The following is a 19,199-nucleotide window of genomic DNA, read 5'->3' on the forward strand; positions in this document are numbered from 1 at the left end:
ATTTTTGACAATGACTAGATACGAAAATTTTAATTTGTTATTGTTGTTATCATTATTAATATTATTTTTTTAATAATTACTATATTTGAATTAAGCCACAATAGATAAAATCTTTTTATTTTATCATTAAAAATAAATATTACATTAATTATTATATATGTAACTAAAATATTATATTAAAATTTTTTTAAATTTAACTATCATATTTAATATTTCATTAAAATTAAAAAATATACGATATATTTTCACTTTTTATAGTACTATTGAGAGTGAAAGAGAAGTTGAATTTTATCAAAACCTTTCCCAATTACTTATTTTTTTCGATGTTTTGGAATTTTCTTTTTCTTTCAATAATTAATTAATTTTATTAAATTAATAAAATTGAAAGTGGGGCCAATGATGTGTACTTCAATTTTTTCTAATTTTTTGGTCAAAGAGAATGCGTCCTAAATGGTCAGTGTGTTGTTTGTTTTTTTTTTTTTTTAAAGGTAAAAAATACTCTTAAATTATAATTTAATAATTATTTAAGTATTTAATATTTTATTATAATCAATCAAATTCTTAAATTTTTATTTTAACTCAATTGAATCTTTAAATTGATGAAATCAAATCATGTAATAAAATTTAATCTATCAATTTCAAAAATACAATCAATTAAATTCTTAGAGAGATCTATGATAAAGGGACAAAGAAAATAGAGAAAAAAAAAGATGAAACGTTTATTTTATTTAATTTTCATATATATTAATTAGATCATGCGGTAAACTTTAAAGGTTTAAATTATTTAACCAAAAAAGAAAATGAACTAAAAGCAAACAAATCTTAAATAATAGGCACGTAACAAATCAAAAGCAACAAAAACACTATCTAAATCAACATCATTGAATAATCCCATTAGGCCATTTCATTAAATGATTTTAATTATTTGTTAAAAATAATTCATAGATTAATTGGTAATAAAGTTTTGAGTTATTGATTCTCCCTAAATATTTCATATTGAATTTTATTCCAAAAAATTACTTATGCTAGCTAAATAAAAGAATGTTATAATCGGCACTTAAATTTTATGAGAAACAAAATGTTACAATTTATTAAGACAAAAATCAAATACTTTAAATGCTTAACAAAAAACATTAAAAAAAGAAAAAATGCATATGAAAAAGATAGAGAGAAAGACTAACCGTGAACGGTGAGTGACGAAAAAAGTACAAAAGCTCAAGAAAAAGCTAGGCTAGTATAATCAAAACTGTAGTTCATGTTTCTTAGTGAATTGTAGCTACCAAAGCGATAGGGCCAGCAGTGGTGGAGATACATATACAATAACATATGGTAGAAAACATGGCAAGAGATCACATAGTAAGAATGTTCCTAACTTAGATAAAGCTATTGGGTGGATGGATAAAGCCTTTGGAAGGAAACTTGTAGGTTGGGTGGATGGATGGAAAAAAAAATTGTAGAGACTTAAGAGAAATAAAGGTCAGGGTTAGATTTGGAGGCAGGCTTCTCATGAAGAAACGAGGAAATGGGAAACCCTAAAAAAATTTACATATATATATATGTATACAAGGGCATTTTGGTAAATATTTCAGGGTAGGTCAGAGCGGGTTTCATATAACCTGCCTTTGACTTGACCCCGACGCTCAAAAAAATATTTCCCAACTTGACTTAACTTGAAACCCTTTAAAAAAAAAAACTGACCCTATATGATTGGGTCGGGTCAAAACCTGTTGATTTCGAGTTGATTTGCTATCGTAGCTTTTTATACCATTTAGTTTTTTTTTTTTTTCATTTTAGCATGCAATCTATAATATAAGTATGTAACATCATGGTTTCCTTTCCTCTTTTATGAGAGGAATTTTTAATAAATTTATTTATTTATTTTAATAATCCAAATTAATAATGTCTATTAATACTAATTAAGTGCTATTTTAAAAGGAATTTCATTAAAATGTTCTATTCTAAAGACTTTATTAATATTATATTGTAATTATGTAATATTTTTCTTTATATACCTCTTAAATATTAGCATATCTAAGGAAGGATGGAAACTTTTTTTTAATCAAATTGAGTTCCTATGAAGGTAATTTTATAAAAATGATCTCTTATGAAGGAAATTTTGCCAAGGTAAACTCATGTGAAAGTAATTTTATTGATGTAAGCTCTTATAAAAGTAATTTTGTCAAGGTGAACTCTTACGAAGATAATTTTTATTGAAATGAGCTCCTATGAAGATAATTTTGCTGAAATGAGCTCTTATGAAGGCAAATTGTGCCAAGATGGATAACCATGTCTTCCAACATCTATTTTAGATTATACACTTTTGCATGCTAAACAAATTTAGATCCTCAATGAATAACAATAACAAGATAAGTTCATATCATATATAAATTCAAATCGAATATTTTCACAAAAATTGGCTAATATCATTTTTAAGGTGTTTTTTTCAAAAAAAAATAATGATGTAAACAAAAGATATATTTAGGTCAAATAAATGTTAGTAAAAGGTTGATAGTACCTCATTCATAAGGTTGACTCATCCATCAACAGTATAACTATGATCATGTTGAAATGATCATCTATTGTGCTTTATTGTTAGAGCATTTTATCCTCTTCTTACAAGAAGTACCTTGTTTATAATGTTGACATTTCTTAATAATGAGATCACTGTTTCTCATAGGGTCTTCTATATCATTTATAAAGTTGGCATTCCTTAAAAATGTGATCACCTCTTCTCACGAGGTCTTTTATATCATTCATGAGGTCAATAGGATATCTCTTCACTCGAAGACCACTTCTTATGCGTTACTCTTGAAGTATCTTGTCCTCTTCTCATAAAGAACATTTCTTTTACTTTGTTCTTAAAAAATCTTATCATTTTTCTTACGATGATCATTTCTTATGCTCTTTATTTCATGTCTATTCAATGTTTATCATCTTTAGCTTTTACGATCATCATTTTCTCGGCTTTCATGTATTAATGTCTTAGGATTCTAAAAAGAGAGAAATTAAAGTGGAGTTTATCCACTTTTGTAGCTTCAACATGATTTTTTTAATATGTCAGCTGCTGATGAAGTGACATGATTAATCAAGGTGCCAAGCTTGAATGACGAGAAGCTTGAATAATGTGATTGACTTCAAGTTAGATCATCTATTCCTTATATCAACATATTAATACTATAAATTCAAATGATCAAAAGGATTAAAAGTATTATTGTAGGTTTTAATGCTAGGCATTTGAAAGCCAACTAACAACTGAGGTCGATCAATCTCATTGGCAAAAAGTAAGGTATCTAGTATATTCAACTCATCTATAAGGTTAAGGTTAATCAATCTCATCGATAAACAATAAAGTCTTTAATATCTTCAATTTATCCATGAAGCTAAGGTCCATCAATCTCTTTAGTAAATAATGAGATCTTTATTTTTTGTGGCTAGGTTTGGATGACCCAACCTAAGGTGGCAAGGTGACAAGGTGCCAACCTAACATGAAATAAGCCTAACCTAAAGTGGCTTTTAGATACTCGAGACTTGAATGATATGTTAGCTTGGTCAAGTAAAATTGATAAGATATCAAGCGATCTGTCAAGGTGTCAAGTGTGAAATGTGCTTTCAATAATTTAGGTTAGTTTGTCATGTCTGCTCGCTTAAATGACTAAGATACTTTTAAGAACCTAAAATATCTTAATGTCAATAAAAAACTATTTTGCCCTTAGAATTTAAAATATCCACATTAGAAATTATCTATTTGTAATTAAGGTTGATTAACTTATTATTATTTGGTTGACTAATGTCGGGTTTTGGTTTGAGAATTTATACTAAATTCAATTAATGCATATAATATATATGTCGGTAGGGAGTGGAAGAAGAGGATTGAATCTTTTGAGGAAAGATATAGGCTTAGTTTAGTAATGCTATTGAAAATAGTTTTGCGTTCAAAAGTTGTTTTTTATCTAACTTCAAAACTAAACAACAAAATTATATAGCTTTTCATTTTAAAAATCTGGTTTGCCAATCCAAAGTAAAAAACTCCTCAACCATGTTTTTTATGGGAAAAAAATACGTTTGAAATAAAAAAATTACTATATTATCCTTATATTTTTAATAGTTTAATATTTTATATATTTTTTAAACATTTTAATTATTTAAAATTTTTTACAATAATATTAAATACTTAAAATTTTTAATTACATTATTTTATCACACTTTTTAAACATTTTTTTATATTAAATTTTTTTCAATCAATAACAACACTAAAATAATCCTAATTAAAAATTGTGTGAAGTAAGGTCCAAAGAAATAAAGTCTGATCTAGTGAAGTTTGATTTTACATATACATCTTAAGTTAAGTACATGACTGTCCTAAAGGTCATCAAAGTGTTAATTGTCCGGAATGATTTGAGGTTGGTAATGAAGTTCATTCAGTCAACATAAGACTTGTGTTTTATTCTTGGAGTTTGAATTTGGCTTTTTATTTTGAACTCTGGCGATGAGCTAGGCATCCAATCCATTATGGGGAGTTATCCGGTTTGATCGGTCTGAGCTAGGGTTTATTCGATTTGGTTTTTAATCAATTATTTTTTTGTTCGATTAGGTCGGGATCATTTTTTTTGCAAAAATAAATCCTGACGTAATGATTAGTATATTATGGATAACTTGCTGAATATGTATATAGTGAAATTGGTATGTATTTGTTATTTCATATTGTATTTTAGCCGACCTATTAGCTCAATCCAAATGACATGTAATTGTTCACATTGGCTTAAAAGCTTGGTCATCTTTAGAGTTACCTCAAAAAATTTTAAAAAAAAAAAAATTGTTAAAGATTAAGAGCTCAAATTGACTTCAGAGCACACTTTTATCATGTTGGTCTTATATTTTGTGTTCTTGCTTATGGTTTCTACTTCTTGTCGACTTTTGCTATTTGTCTTTCCTCAGTGCTTCTATTCTCGACCAAACTGCCAGTTTGCTTTTTAATCTTTCCTTTCATTATTGTGACATAACATTGATGTATCATGGATCGGTCTCCTCTAACTTCTCCAACCCCATTGGGTGTTAAAAATTTTACTTTCAGATGATTAACAGAGCTTATAAGTACATAACATATTGACTAGGTCAACCCAATATCATGTTATAAGCTAATGGGACATCCACCACCATAAACTCTATAACCGAGGTGGTTATCTTTGGTTCTATCTTCAAAGAGATCGATAGTTTGATTGTTTTTTTTACAAGCACTTGTTTATTCCCGAATCCTACTAATGTTGTAGTGATTAGCTACAATCTATCTTTACCAATTTTTATATTCTTTATCATGCCATAATACATGACATCAGTCAACCTTTTATTATCAACATGATTCTTTTAACTATATAGTTATATACTACGGTCGTGATCAATATGACATCATCATATGGGTGTTAGATTCTTTTAAAGTATTTCAAGCTAAATAAGATCGGCTCATCTTTCCAATCTTTTTTTTTTCTTTACCAAGGTGTCTACTACTATAACCATGCCTAGATTGCACTTTCTTTTGGTCAAGGTAAAATTACCTCTGGTGATCACATCAACCACTTTAGCGATCAACCTATTATTATCAATTCGATCATCTTCTTACCTCGACTTATCTTCATGGTCTTCTTTTTTTTTTTTTTGGCTTTTTTTCTTTACTTGAAGTGGGCTCTCTTTGATATTATCTGTAGTCCACTCTAGGTTGGCCTTATCTTTGCCATTCTACAAACCTCTTTAGCTGATATCTCCTTATCAGAGCTTTAATTTCATTTTTTAGGTCAACACAATTTTTGGTATTGTGGCCTATGTCTCTATGAAAAATGCATCTTTTAGTCGAATCCCTCATTGTATTCTATTTTAATGGCTTCGACCATTTGAGGTCAGGATTCCTCTCAATTTGCATCAGAATGCTCTCTAAAAAGGCATTCAGTGCAGTGTAGTTCTTTTCTCCACTAGGACTTGTAGCCCTATGTCGTCTTTTTTTTAGGGGAAGATCATAAGAATCATTGCCTTTCTTACGATCGAAAAAGAGGATGAGCCTCTTTCACCTTGGTTATTTTTTATTGTAGCTTCAATATTTATATATTTTTTAACTATCAGTAAGATGTCGACCAAAGTTTAGATGGTTTTAATGATAATATCAACTTCAGATGGTACTCTTTAGCATTGAGTCCACTTGTTATGGTGGTTACAGTGGCCATTTATTTAGGTCTTTAACCTACAAAGCTTTCACATTAAAACGTGTGACATAGCTCTTCAAAGTCTTGTTCTGTCCTCGTTGGATTGATATCAAAGTTAAAGTCATCTTCTTCACTCTTCGACTACTCACAAACCTAGACAAGAAAGAGCAGCTAAGCTCATTGAACATCATGATTGACCTCGATTCCAAGCTGTTGTAACAAGATTGAGCTGCGGCCTTCAACGTAATAGCTAAGCTTTTACACATTATAACATTATCTGCCCCTTACATCATCATATTAGTTGTATAAAATTTTGAATGATCCAAAGGGTCAAAATTACCATCATAGGTTTTCAAGGTCGATATTTTGAACCCCTTGAGAGGCATGGCTCTATCGATTCTTCAAAAAAAGGTGAGGTCTTTAGAAACTTAAGCTCATCCTCAAATGCCACTGCTTTCATTTTTAACTTTTTTTCCATGGTATGCATCTAAGCTTCCAAATCCTTGTTTAGTTAGGATTCAGGGTTTGTTTGTTTGAATTTTTAGGTGTAGCCTATGTTGAATTGTGGCTGGGGTAATGATAGGTTGAGGTGTTGTGCTCTTGTTCTCTAGAGGCCGAGAAGGCTCTACCTCTTCATAGCTCGATTGTCTAACAATGGCTCTCAACCAAAAGTGATTAGGTCAGGCATTTTTGAAACTTATGATGGAGTTATGGTATATAACATCTGTTTAAGAGTCTATATCTGTTCGGTCAAGGCTTGGAATTGTTTGATGGTCGATCCTTTTTATGGTTAGGCAAGTCAGGTGAAATTTTGGCTATGATAGGTTTTTGTTTCAACTAGGACAACCGTCTCTCCTTCCTCTAAGGTTCTCTTCCTTATTGGCATTATTTTACGGTCGATTAATGAATGAAATAAGTTCCTTATATAGGCAGCCAAATGTTTGTTCTGAGCTCCGATTTCAGGGTATTCCTGAAAAGATAAAAAAGAAGGGTAGTTAAAGGCAAAAGGTAGAGAATGTTCCTTGTATTTGCACTATGATGTGCAAGTCAGAAAGAATAAGGTCGAAAGGAGAGTAATAGAAAGAAGATGGAGTGATGTGTGTCATCTTCATGATGCTTGGACTTCATACTTATAAATAAATGATAGGGGACCACTAGAGGACAATAAAGACATTGCCAAGCTAACGTGACACTAAAAATGTCAAATCGATCTGACATATCAGGTAGGCATAAATGTCCAAATTATCTTTTGTTATCTGCTAAAGGTTTCTAACATAAAAAAAAAAATTACTATGCTCTATTGACCACTAAATGCATAAGTACCATACATCTATAGTACAATCTCTTTCTCTTTTTTATTTTTCAAAAATGGTATTTGGTCCGAATAAATGAGATAAATTTAATTCTAATTAATTAGGACAAATATTATGGAGTAACAAAACGTATGGTCATTTTTTTTTATTGAGATAATGTTGTTTTGTATAACGTTTTATTCCTTCAATTAGTCTCATTTTTATTTTTAATTTTTAAATGTTTCAAAATTTTATCCTATCTCTTTTTGGTAATTGGTTCAAATACATAGTTATTTTATAAAAAAAAAAAATGTAAGAATGTTGGATAATGTTTAATGTTCTGACACTGGTGGAAGCCAATGAGGATACAAAAACAACTTGGTTTCCTAGCACAAACAAAAGCATTGGAGTTACCAAAAAGTTGTTGCCTCCTAGATTTATGTTCAAGAACAAAGGCTTCGACTACCTAAGGCCCGATCCATAGATTTTGAGATTTAGAAGTTAAAACTTGACTATAATAATTAAGAGAATAAATGATACATTAATATTTATAAAGTATTTTGATTTAGTTCAATTGTTATAGAGGTGAATTTTAATTTGAGCAATTTAACTTATTAAAAGATTTAAATTCGTGCATTTTAATATCCAATTTAAATAATTCATAAAACAAATTCAATTTTTATATTTTTAATATATTTTTAATTATTTTAATTGCAAATTATTATATATATATATATATCAATTTAAATTCAAATACAAATAATCAAATTTAAAACCAAACTTAAAATTCGAGGTTATTTTTTATTAAATAAACAAACTTAGTTAAGATTTCGATTGCTTACAAAAAAATGATTTTCATATTTTCAAGTGGTTATTTGCTAGAAAACTTATTAGTAAACAGAAAATAGCTTAGATCAACGGAAAATAAGGAAAATTTTTCTAAAAATTATCTTACCCTTTAAAAAAAGAAAGATAATTTTTGAAAAAAAAAATTTGTCTATAAGTAAAATTACTTATTAATGCATTTGAGTATAATTTTACTCAAGTCAAAATTTGTATATAATTTTTTTAAAATTTAAAATAACTTTGACCCAAACCAAAATATTATTATATTAATAAATAATATTTTATTTAATTTTACTAAAAAATTAAAATATTAATATTAAAAGTTTTTTGATATTTTAATTTTAAATATTTTTATAATTCTACTCAAGTAAGATTTTGAATATAATATTTCAAACCCGAACTTGATTTGATTCAACTCGAAATATTATTATATTAATAAAAATAATTTTTTCAATTTTTATTAAAATATTAAATATTAACATTAAAAGTCTTTTAATATTTCAATTTTAAATATTTTATTTTGTATATTATGAAAAATAAATATTTTTAATGTTTCAATCATAAATAATATTATATTATTCTTTTAATAATAAATAATAACATATATAATAATATTTTATTATTTTAATAATTAATGTTATATAATATAATAATATTATTTTCTTAATATGTATTTTTAATAATTTCTTATTATTTTTAGTTTAAAATATATTACTTCATATTTTATATATTAAGGTATTTATATTACTATTTTAATAATAAATATAAATAAAAGAGATTTTTGTTAAGATTTAATAATAGATACTTTTAATATAAAATATAACTATTTTAATATTATAAATATTTTAATAATAAATATTACTATTTCAATATTAATAAAATAGTATTTTAAGAATAATAATACTATTTTAAATATTTTAAAATATTAATATAATAAATAATAAACAGTTTTATTTTATATTAACATAATACTTTAATATTAAATATTATTTTTAAAATATAATTATTCTTGAATATTAATAATTTTAATAATAAATAATTTCAATATACTTTAATAATAAGTAATTTTTAATATTTTAATAGTTATATTACCATTATTTGAAAAAAAAAATTTTCAAAACAACTAAATAATAAAAAATATTTTTAATTAAATAATCTAAACAATAAAAAATTTCTACTTTTTTAAAAAATATAAATATTTTCTAAAAAATATTTTCTAAATCAATTTTCACAAAACAAACGAAATCTTAATGAATTCAAATAACTCAATTTTTATTATGAATTTGAACTTTTCATTGTAATAGCTTTCGATATGATTCGATTATACCATAATCATAACCCATCCATTAGTTCATTTTTAAATAGCTTGTATGTCTCTTAACTTTTTAAGAAATCCTTATTTTTATTAAACATAGTAATTTCAAACACGACATAATAAGATATGGTAATTCGATATAAAAAGAATCATATATATATTTTAAAAAAATGTGTTTCGTGTTTATTAGTGTCGATATGAATTTTGACATTACATAATTTGTGTCATTTATGTGTTAACTTATCTAAATACATGATATAATATGAATAAAATATGTAATTTAATCTTATCATACAAGTACATGTTTAATATGTTTCACACGTTTAACATATTTTTATATTTATTTTAATTTAATATAAACATATAAAAATTATTTTTATTTTTAATTTTTTAATTATGATACTTAATTAACTATTTAATATAATATAAAAATCATTTTAAAAATTTAATTATAATACTCATTTAATAATTATTATAAAATTATTTTTATATTAATAATATAAATGCAATATAAATATTAATACTAATCTTATATATTATTATTTTATTCTTTAATCTTTAATAGTTTATCATTTTGAATTTGATACTAAAATTTAATATAGTTATGTCATATAAATTAAATCATATAAATTAAATTTTAAGTGTGTGTATGTATATATAAATATATATATATTAAATACATATTAAATGAATATTAAATTCTTATTTTTTTATATTATTAGTATGTCAATTTATTAAGTTATAAATTATGAATAATTTATAGTTATTTATTATTTTAGTCGTATTTTGGTATATATTTGTGTTAACCGTATCTATTTATGTATATTCGTATTAATCATGTTTATTCATATATATATATATATTATTCATATTTATTTTTATCGTATTTAAATAAATTAATTCTATATATATTAATTATGTATATAACAAATATATTAAAAATATTGTGTTCGTGTTTAAAATTTAAGCATACTTTATAATTTATGTCATTCATATTTTAATAATTTACATCATTACACGTCCGTGTTAAATGCAACTAAAAATACAACGTAAAAATACAAATTATCAAACCTAATTTTTATACATGCGGCAAGGCAAGGCATTTTTCCCTTTTTTTTTTTTTTTTTTGTCTGTTTTGTACATTAAAGATCCGAAACACTTTCTTCAGCCATCATTGCTTTCATCTTTGAATTCAATTATAAAAAAAAAAAAAGTGCTAAACTACCCAACAATTCAACTATTCAATACTCTTTAAAAGCTTACGGTTTTCAGACTATCCGACTCATTTAAGCAAGAAAGATCTAACTTTGAATTGCCAAAACAATGACTCATTCATGATCATGTCTATGAAATGAATATACTCTAAGCAAGGATAGTGTTGAATTGCCCAAACAATTATAGTGGTCTATCAAACTTTTTCTGCCAAGAGACCAAGGCATATCTATTTCAGTTTCATACAGATCATTGTTCTCGATTCAAGTAGAGCCTAACTGGAATACTACAAGTAGATTCACACTCATTTGCTACACAGAAGAAAACATTAACACGATAACAAATCTGTATCTAGCAAGTAGAATGACCTAAGTAATATTTAATTAAATACAAAGACAAAAAAAAAAAAAAAAAAAAAACAATTACATGAGGAATGCAGATTGCAAAGGATGATATGCGTCAAGAATGCAGCATTTTCACCACTGAAACAGAATCGGGCTCATGACCATGCACCCTCAAACGGTAAATGCAGGTATGTGAAGGGCTTCCATGGTTGGAAGCGAAATCCAGCCTGACTGTGTCAACAATGCCAACACCTGCCGCATCCAACACATCAAAGGTCTGAGCACTACTCTTCTCTAGGTCATATGTGAATTCAGCCAAAAGAAACATCTTATTGCCATCAACCGGTAAATCAAGATCACGAGCTTGCAGCCAGCCAGAGACTCGGCAGTCCTTGGGTGCACTGGATCTATCATATGCTACACTCTGTTCACAGTAGAAGAACAACACTTTTAGCACTTGTGATAAAGTTGATAGAGAACAGATACAGTAAGAGCAGTATCTTAAATTGATGTATTTTTGCTGGCCATAATTTAAATGAAAAAGAAGCAAAAAGCAAAGGCAAGCACTGTTCATAAATGATGATAAATGCAAACTGCAAATTTTAAAACTGTCAAAACTTTACTTTCAATCATAAGAAGTTTGAAGCTTTGCAAGTGAAAAATATATGTTTTACTTGATGCTAGATGTTTGTAGAATACAGAAACAAAAAATAAAAGAAAAAAATCAATGGCGTAATTGATAATTCTCTCCTCTGGCGCGCCACCAGAACAAGGCAAGATAGAGGTACACTAAAGAGCATATCAGTTGAAGCAATCAGAAAAAGAATTAGTGTATTTAGATCATAGATGAGAAGAGAAGAGATTCGTATAGTCATTCCCTAGGTATACCCCATAATTATTTCCATGCACATGGTATTAAATAAAACCTTTTTTATTTTTCAGAAGTGCTTTGCATCTAATGCTGTTTTAACCTTAACCAATACATGGTAGATAAGTGGCTACACATAATTCTTAAGTGCACCAGCCTGATTGAAGCATTAAATACCCAAGTGAACCGAAATATAGATTAAAGGAATTTACACAGAAATGACATCAGTCTAAGGTCCAGATTACTGCAAAGAGAAAAGAAACAGTACGCCAGATAGGTATCTCATCCACAGAAATAAGGAGTACACAGCCCCCTATTCTAAACCTTGAGCCACCAAAAGGGAGACTGGAGAAAAGTCTCATAAACCACCTTGAAAAACTGGGGAGAGCTTTGATAGATATCATGAAGGCTGCTTCCTTGCTGACAAGCACTTTAGGGTGTATGTTAAAGAGACCTTTAGAGAAGAAAATTAGGTTTTTTGACAGTCTCATAAACCTCCTTTACAAATTAGGGTGAGTTTTGATAGCTAAAATAAAGGCCATTTCCTTGATCACAAGAATTTTAGGACGCATGTCATTAAGACTTGTATAGCAAAAATTAGGTATGGTGGCAAAGGATGCATGTTACTCCAGCTGCAGAGTTGCACTCCAAGCATAAATATTTGCATTAATTGAGATTTAACTAAAGGCTAGATTTCCTTTAGTCAAGATACATCATCTACTTCCTACAAATACATAAAATTTTACATATATGAGGGAGACATTCATTGGCCACTCTCCAAATTTGCAAGTTTAAGAAACATTGAAATAAGGAAAGAATGCTAAAAATGGTTCATTCTATTGGTCAAATCACAAGATAGGTTTACAATATTTTCTTAAAATTTCCAAAATAGAAAACATATAAACAGTCTTTCTTTCAAAAATTTTAGAAAAAAAAAAGTAAGAAAAGATATATTAGAAACATGCAATTGGAGAAAAACAACTGAAAAAGTCCACAAAGGACAATCACTGAACAAAATTCTGCACAAAGAGACTTCATTAAAATGTAGGCTTCTCTTATTCCAAATTTCTGTAAAATGTGTATTGTTTCCCTTATGAAATGCTTGTTTAATCAAGATAGGCAAATCAACAAGACAGATAGATTAACAAGAATTAATAATGCAACTTCAAGATGTTGTAAATTAAAAAAAGGAAAAAAAAACTCGTTAAAACTTTCAGCCACTTAAATAATATTCTACTAAAAGCATCTTTCTGTCCTCAAAGCAACAGATTTCCAACATCTTAGGTTGAAAATGTCTGGCAAAAAGTAAATATGAGAAACAGAAGAAAAACAAACCCTCAAATGTCCCATCCTAGCAATCCATTTTTTTCTACATACACAAGTAGCTCAGTAGCTCTTACTCTCTTTACCCAATGCAATCTAGCAATGCCAGAAATATATATATATATATGTATAGATGTCTTCACCCACTACCTCCAAAAGTGTGCCTCCATTAAAAGTAAACATAAATGGATAAATATATCCTCATCTAACACATACTCTTCAGTCAAGCCTCAGCTTTTGTATTAACCAATTTCTCTTTCCCTGAAACCACTATTAAAGGAAAGGAAAGACTACTAAACCACATTATTTAAATATTTAGATCTAATACTGAACAATAATACATAAAGGAGGTAAGATGCAGGGTAAGGAGGGTGTTATAACAGACTACAGAGCCAATATAGATTCTTAAATAAGAGACCAGTGTAATGTTTTTTGTTTTTCTTTCATTAATACTATAAGATTCATATATATCCAACTTTATAAAAATAACGAATTATTGCCGATGTCAAATTGAGGCTATTGAGAAACAAATTGAGCTAGATCTACTAATTATAAGAAGTCTACTAAAAATTATTAGCTGTTAGTTAGTGGAAATATAGTGTCTTGGAAGAGTACGAAGCATACTGTTATTGCAAGATCAAGGGTTGAACCAGAGAGGGCTATAGCTCATATCACTTGTAAATTATTTTGGCTAAAAGGATTGTGTACGGGAGCTCGAGTTTGAATATTTACAGCCAATGGATCTTACATTAGAGCTTCAGGCTCAATACCAAAAGAAACTGAACCAAAATTTAAGACATATACATAAGTAGAACTATAAACAAAGTAAACAGCTTTAGAACAATGTAAGCATAATCAAAATTCAAAATGTTACCTTGGCAACATGTTCCAAAGTAATAGCCTCTGCGATAATAGCTGTGCGCAGCTTGATCTGAACAAACCCGTTGCTTCCTTTCAATGGAAAGCACTGCCCTGGTTCTCCAAAACTAGGCTTCAACATCTTGGCTGCATCACGATGAACACCATTTTGACTACTTGTCAAAAGCCAGTTGCTTCCCTTTCCACCAAGAAAGGGCTCGGAATGCCTAACAACCTTTCCCCCGCCCGAAAACAGTGCATAATCAGCCCTCGCAAGCCCATCCGAGGCATGCTTCTCAATCTCATTCTTAACAATCTCTCTTGCATATGCTCCTAGATCACTCAAACTCACTGCATTTTCAGTCTTACCATTTTCACTCATCTCCTTTATTATTTGTTCATACATCATCTCGAACTCTTCTTTTGTCAACAAATTGGCGCTCTTCAATTCACTCAAGGACTTATCCAATCCCTCACTCTTTTCTTCCAATTTTTTCAACGAATTCTGCAAGACCCCAGTTTGATCCTCAATTCTCTCATTCAGTTCCCTCCTTAACCCACCAATTTCGTTTTCAAGTTTCCTATCAACAACCTCTACCTGAACCTGAATCATTTTAGCTGTGGTCTTCAAAAAACTCTCAACCTCAGCAACTCTACCCTCGAATTCAGTTAATCCAATCTGTGTCCCAACCCCACTAACACCCCCAGATTTCAAAGCCCATCTCCTAATAATCTGAACCAACCCGGCCAAAACAAGCAAAAGCACTAAATTCTTAACAAAGATACTACCCACAGTCAACCACCGGGGTTTCTCCGTCTTGTTGAGCACTCCTTTCCGCGTTCGCCGCAGCGGAATGTTCCCGTTTTGACCCACAGGGACTTTTCTCGTTTGCATAGAGTCCTTCGATAATGATCTCTTATGAAGGAAATTTTATAAAAATGATATCTTATGCAGGAAATTTTGCCTAGGTAAACTCATGTGAAAGTAATTTTGTTGATGTAAGCTTTTATAAAAGCAATTTTGTAAAGCTAAACTTTTACGAAGATAATTTTTATTGAAATGAGCTCTTGTGAAGATAATTTTGCTGAAATGAGCTCTTGTGAAGGCAATATGTGTCAAGATGGATAACCATGTCTTCAACATTTATTTTAGATCATACATTTTTGTATGCTAAACAAATTTAGATCCTCAATGAATAACAATAACAAAATAAGTTCATATCATATATAAATTCAAATAGAATATTTTGACAAAAATTGGCTAATATCATTCTTAAGGTGTTTTTTTCAAAAAAAAATAATGATGTAAACAAAAGATATATTTAGGTCAAATAAATGTTAGTAAAAGGTTGATAGTACCTCATTCATAAGGTCGACTCGTCCATCAATAGTATAACTATGATCATGTTGAAAATATCATTTATTGTGCTTTATTGTTAGAGCATTTTATCCTCTTCTTACAAGTACCTTGTTTATAATGTTGACATTTTTTAATAATGAGATCACTGTTTTTCATAGGGTCTTCTATATCATTTATAAAGTTGGCATTCCTTAAAAATGTGATCACCTCTTCTCACGAGGTCTTTTATATCATTCATGAGGTCAATAGGATATCTCTTTACTCGAAGACCATTTCTTATGCTTTACTCTTGAAGTATCTTGTCCTCTTCTCATGATGAACATTTCTTATGCTTTGTTCTTGGAAAATCTTATCTTTTTTCTTACGAGGATCATTTCTTGTGCTCTTTATTTCATGTCTATTCAATGTTTATCATCTTTAGCTTTTACGATCATCATTTTCTCGGCTTTGATGTATTAATGTCTTAGGGTTCTAAAAAGAGAGAAATTAAAGTGGAGTTCATCCACTTTTGTAGCTTCAACATGATTTTTTTATTATGTTAGCTGCTAATGAAGTGACATGATTAATCAAGGTGCCAAGCTTGAATGATGAGAAGCTTGAATAATGTGATTGACCTCAAGTTAGATCATCTATTCCTTATATCAACATATTAATACTATAAATTCAAATAATCAAAAGGATTAAAAGTATTATTGTAGGTTTTAATGGTAGGTATTTGAAAGCCAACTAGCAACTGAGGTCGATCAATCTCATTGGCAAAAAGTAAGGTATCTATTATATTCAGCTTATCTATAAGGTTGAGGTTAATCAATCTCATCGATAAACAATAAAGTCTTTAATATCTTCAATTTATCCATGAAGCTGAGGTCCATCAATCTCCTTAGTAAATAGTGAGATCTTTATTTTTTGTGGCTAGGTCTAGATGACCCAACCTAAGGTGGCAAGGTGACAAGGTGCCAACCTAACATGAAATAGGCCTAACCTAAAGTGGCTTTTAGATACCCGATACTTGAATGATATGTTAGCTTGGTCAAGTAAAATCGATAAGATATCAAGCGGTCTGTCAAGGTGTCAAGTGTGAAATATGCTTTCAATAATTTAGGTTAGTTTGTCATGTCTGCTAGCTTAAATGACTAAGATACTTTTAAGAACCTAAAATATCTTAATGTCAATAAAAAACTATTTTGCCCTTAGAATTTAAAATATCCACAATAAAAATTATCTATTTGTAATTAAGGTTGATTAACTTATTATTATTTGGTTGACTAATGTTAGGTTTTGGTTTGGGAATTTATACTAAATTCAATTAATGCATATAATATATATGTCGGTAGGGAGTGGAAGAAAAGGATTGAATCTTTCGAGGAAAGATATAGGCTTAGTTTAGTAATGCTATTGAAAATAGTTTTACATTCAAAAGCTGTTTTTTATCTAACTTCAAAACTAAACAACAAAATTATATAACTTTTCATTTTAAAAATCTGGTTTGCCAATCCAAACTAAAAAACCTCAACCATGTTTTTTTATGGGAAAAAAATACGTTTGAAATAAAAAAAATTACTATATTATCATTATATTTTTAATATTTTATTATTTTATATATTTTTTAAACATTTTAATTATTTAAAATTTTTTACAATAATATTAAATACTTAAAATTTTTAATTACATTATTTTATCACACTTTTTAAACATTTTTTTATATTAAATTTTTTTCAATCAATAATAACGCTAAAATAATCCTAATTAAAAATTATGTGAAGTAAGGTCCAAGGAAATAAGGTCTGATCTGGTGAAGTTTGATCTTACATATACATCTTAAGTTAAGTATATGACTGTCTTAAAGGTCATCAAAGTGTTAATTGTCCGGAATGATTTGAGGTTGGTAATGAAGTTCGTTCAGTCAACGTAAGACTTGTGTTTTATTCTTGGAGTTTGAATTTGGCTTTTTATTTTGAACTCCGACGATGAGCTGGGCATCCAATCCATTATGGGGAGTTATCCGGTCTAATCGGTCTGAGCTAGGGTTCATTCGGTTTGGTTTTTAATCAATTATTTTTTTGTTCGATTAGGTCGGGATCATTTTTTGCAAAAATAAATCCTGACGTAATGATTAGTATGTTATGGATAATTTGCTGAATATGTATGTAGTGAAATTGGTATGTATTTTTCATTTCATATTGTATTTTAGCCGACCTATTAGCTCAATCGAAATGACATGTAATTGTTCACATTGGCTTAAAAGCTTGATCATCTTTAGAGTTACCTCAAAAAAATTTTAAAATAAAACAAATTTTTTTTTTGTTAAAGATTAAGAGCTCGGAGTGACTTAAGAGCACACTTTTATCAGGTTGGTCTTATATTTTGTGTTCTTGCTTATGGTTTCTACTTCTTGTCGACTTTTGCTATTTGCCTTTCCTTAGTGTTTCTATTCTCGACCAAACTGCCAGTCTGTTTTTTAGTCTTTCCTTTTATTATTGTGACATAACATTGATGTATCCTAGACCGGTCTCCTCTAACCTCTCCAACCTCATTGGGTGTTGAAAATTTTACTTTCAAATGATTAGCAGAGCTTATAAATACATAACATATTGACTAGGTCAACCCAATATCATGTTATAGGCTAATAGGACATCCACCACCATAAACTCTATAACCGAGGTGGTTATCTTTGGTTCTATCTCCAAAGAGATCGATAGTTTGATTGTTCTTTTTACAAGCACTTGTTTATTCCCGAACCTACTAATGTTGTAGTGATCAGCTACAATCGATCTTTACCAATTTTCATATTCTTTATCATGCCATAATACATGACATCAGTCAACCTTTTATTATCAACATGATTCTTTTAACTATATAGTTATATACTACGATCGTGATCAATATGACATCATCATATGGGTGTTAGATTCTTTTAAAGTATTTCAAGCTAAATAAGATCGGCTCATCTTTCCAATCTTTTTTTTCTTTACCAAGGTGTTTACTACTATAACCATGCCTAGATTGCACTTTCTTTTGGTTAAGGTAAAACTACCTCTGGTGATCGCATCAATCACTTTAGCGATCAACCTATTATTATCAATTCGACCATCTTTTTACCTCGACTTATCTTCATGGTCTTCTCTTTTTTTTATTTTTTTGGCTTTTCTTCTTTACTTGAAGTGAGCTCTCTTTGATATTGTCTGTAGTCCACTCTAGGTTGGCCTTATCTTTGCCATTCTATAAACCTCTTTAGCTGATATCTCCTTATCAGAGCTTTAATTTCATTTTTTAGGTCAACACAATTTTTGGTATTATGGCCTATGTCTCTATGAAAAATGCATCTTTTAGTCGAATCCCTTATTGTATTCTATTTTAATGGCTTCGACCACTTGAGGTCAAGATTCCTCTCAATTTGCATCAGAATGCTCTCTAAAAAGGCATTCAGTGCAGTGTTGTTCTTTTCTCCACTAGGACTTGTAGCCCTATGTCATCTTTTTTTTAGGGAAAGATCATAAAAATCATTGCCTTTCTTACGATCGAAGAAGATGATGAGCCTCTTTCACTTTGGTTATTTTTTATTGTAGCTTCAATATTTATATATTTTTCAGCTA

The 19,199-nt window shown here is 28.8% G+C and overlaps 1 protein-coding gene across 1 annotated transcript; it reads right to left on the bottom strand.

Annotated features, from left to right (window-relative positions):
• Positions 1-11,036: 11,036 nt before the first annotated feature.
• On the bottom strand, positions 11,037-15,218 carry LOC111294742 (SUN domain-containing protein 2-like). The gene is made up of 2 exons (XM_022888132.2): positions 14,263-15,218; positions 11,037-11,621 (listed from the first exon to the last, which is right to left on the bottom strand). The coding sequence occupies exons 1-2, from the start codon at positions 15,139-15,141 to the stop codon at positions 11,313-11,315; spliced, it is 1,188 nt and encodes a 395-aa protein (XP_022743867.2). The 5' UTR covers positions 15,142-15,218; the 3' UTR covers positions 11,037-11,312.
• Positions 15,219-19,199: the final 3,981 nt, after the last annotated feature.

Source organism: Durio zibethinus, chromosome 14, assembly GCF_047325235.1.
Source record: "Durio zibethinus cultivar Kanyao isolate XHJ-2024 chromosome 14, ASM4732523v1, whole genome shotgun sequence".
NCBI classification, from domain to species: Eukaryota; Viridiplantae; Streptophyta; class Magnoliopsida; order Malvales; family Malvaceae; genus Durio; species Durio zibethinus.

Excerpts from the sequence above, each read along its gene's own strand:
- LOC111294742 (XM_022888132.2), bottom strand. The coding sequence starts at position 15,141 with ATGCAAACGAGAAAAGTCCCTGTGGGTCAAAACGGGAACATTCCGCTG. Across the intron at positions 11,622-14,262 it reads CTTTGGAACATGTTGCCAAG|AGTGTAGCATATGATAGATC; the intron begins GTAACATTTTGA and ends TACTGTGAACAG.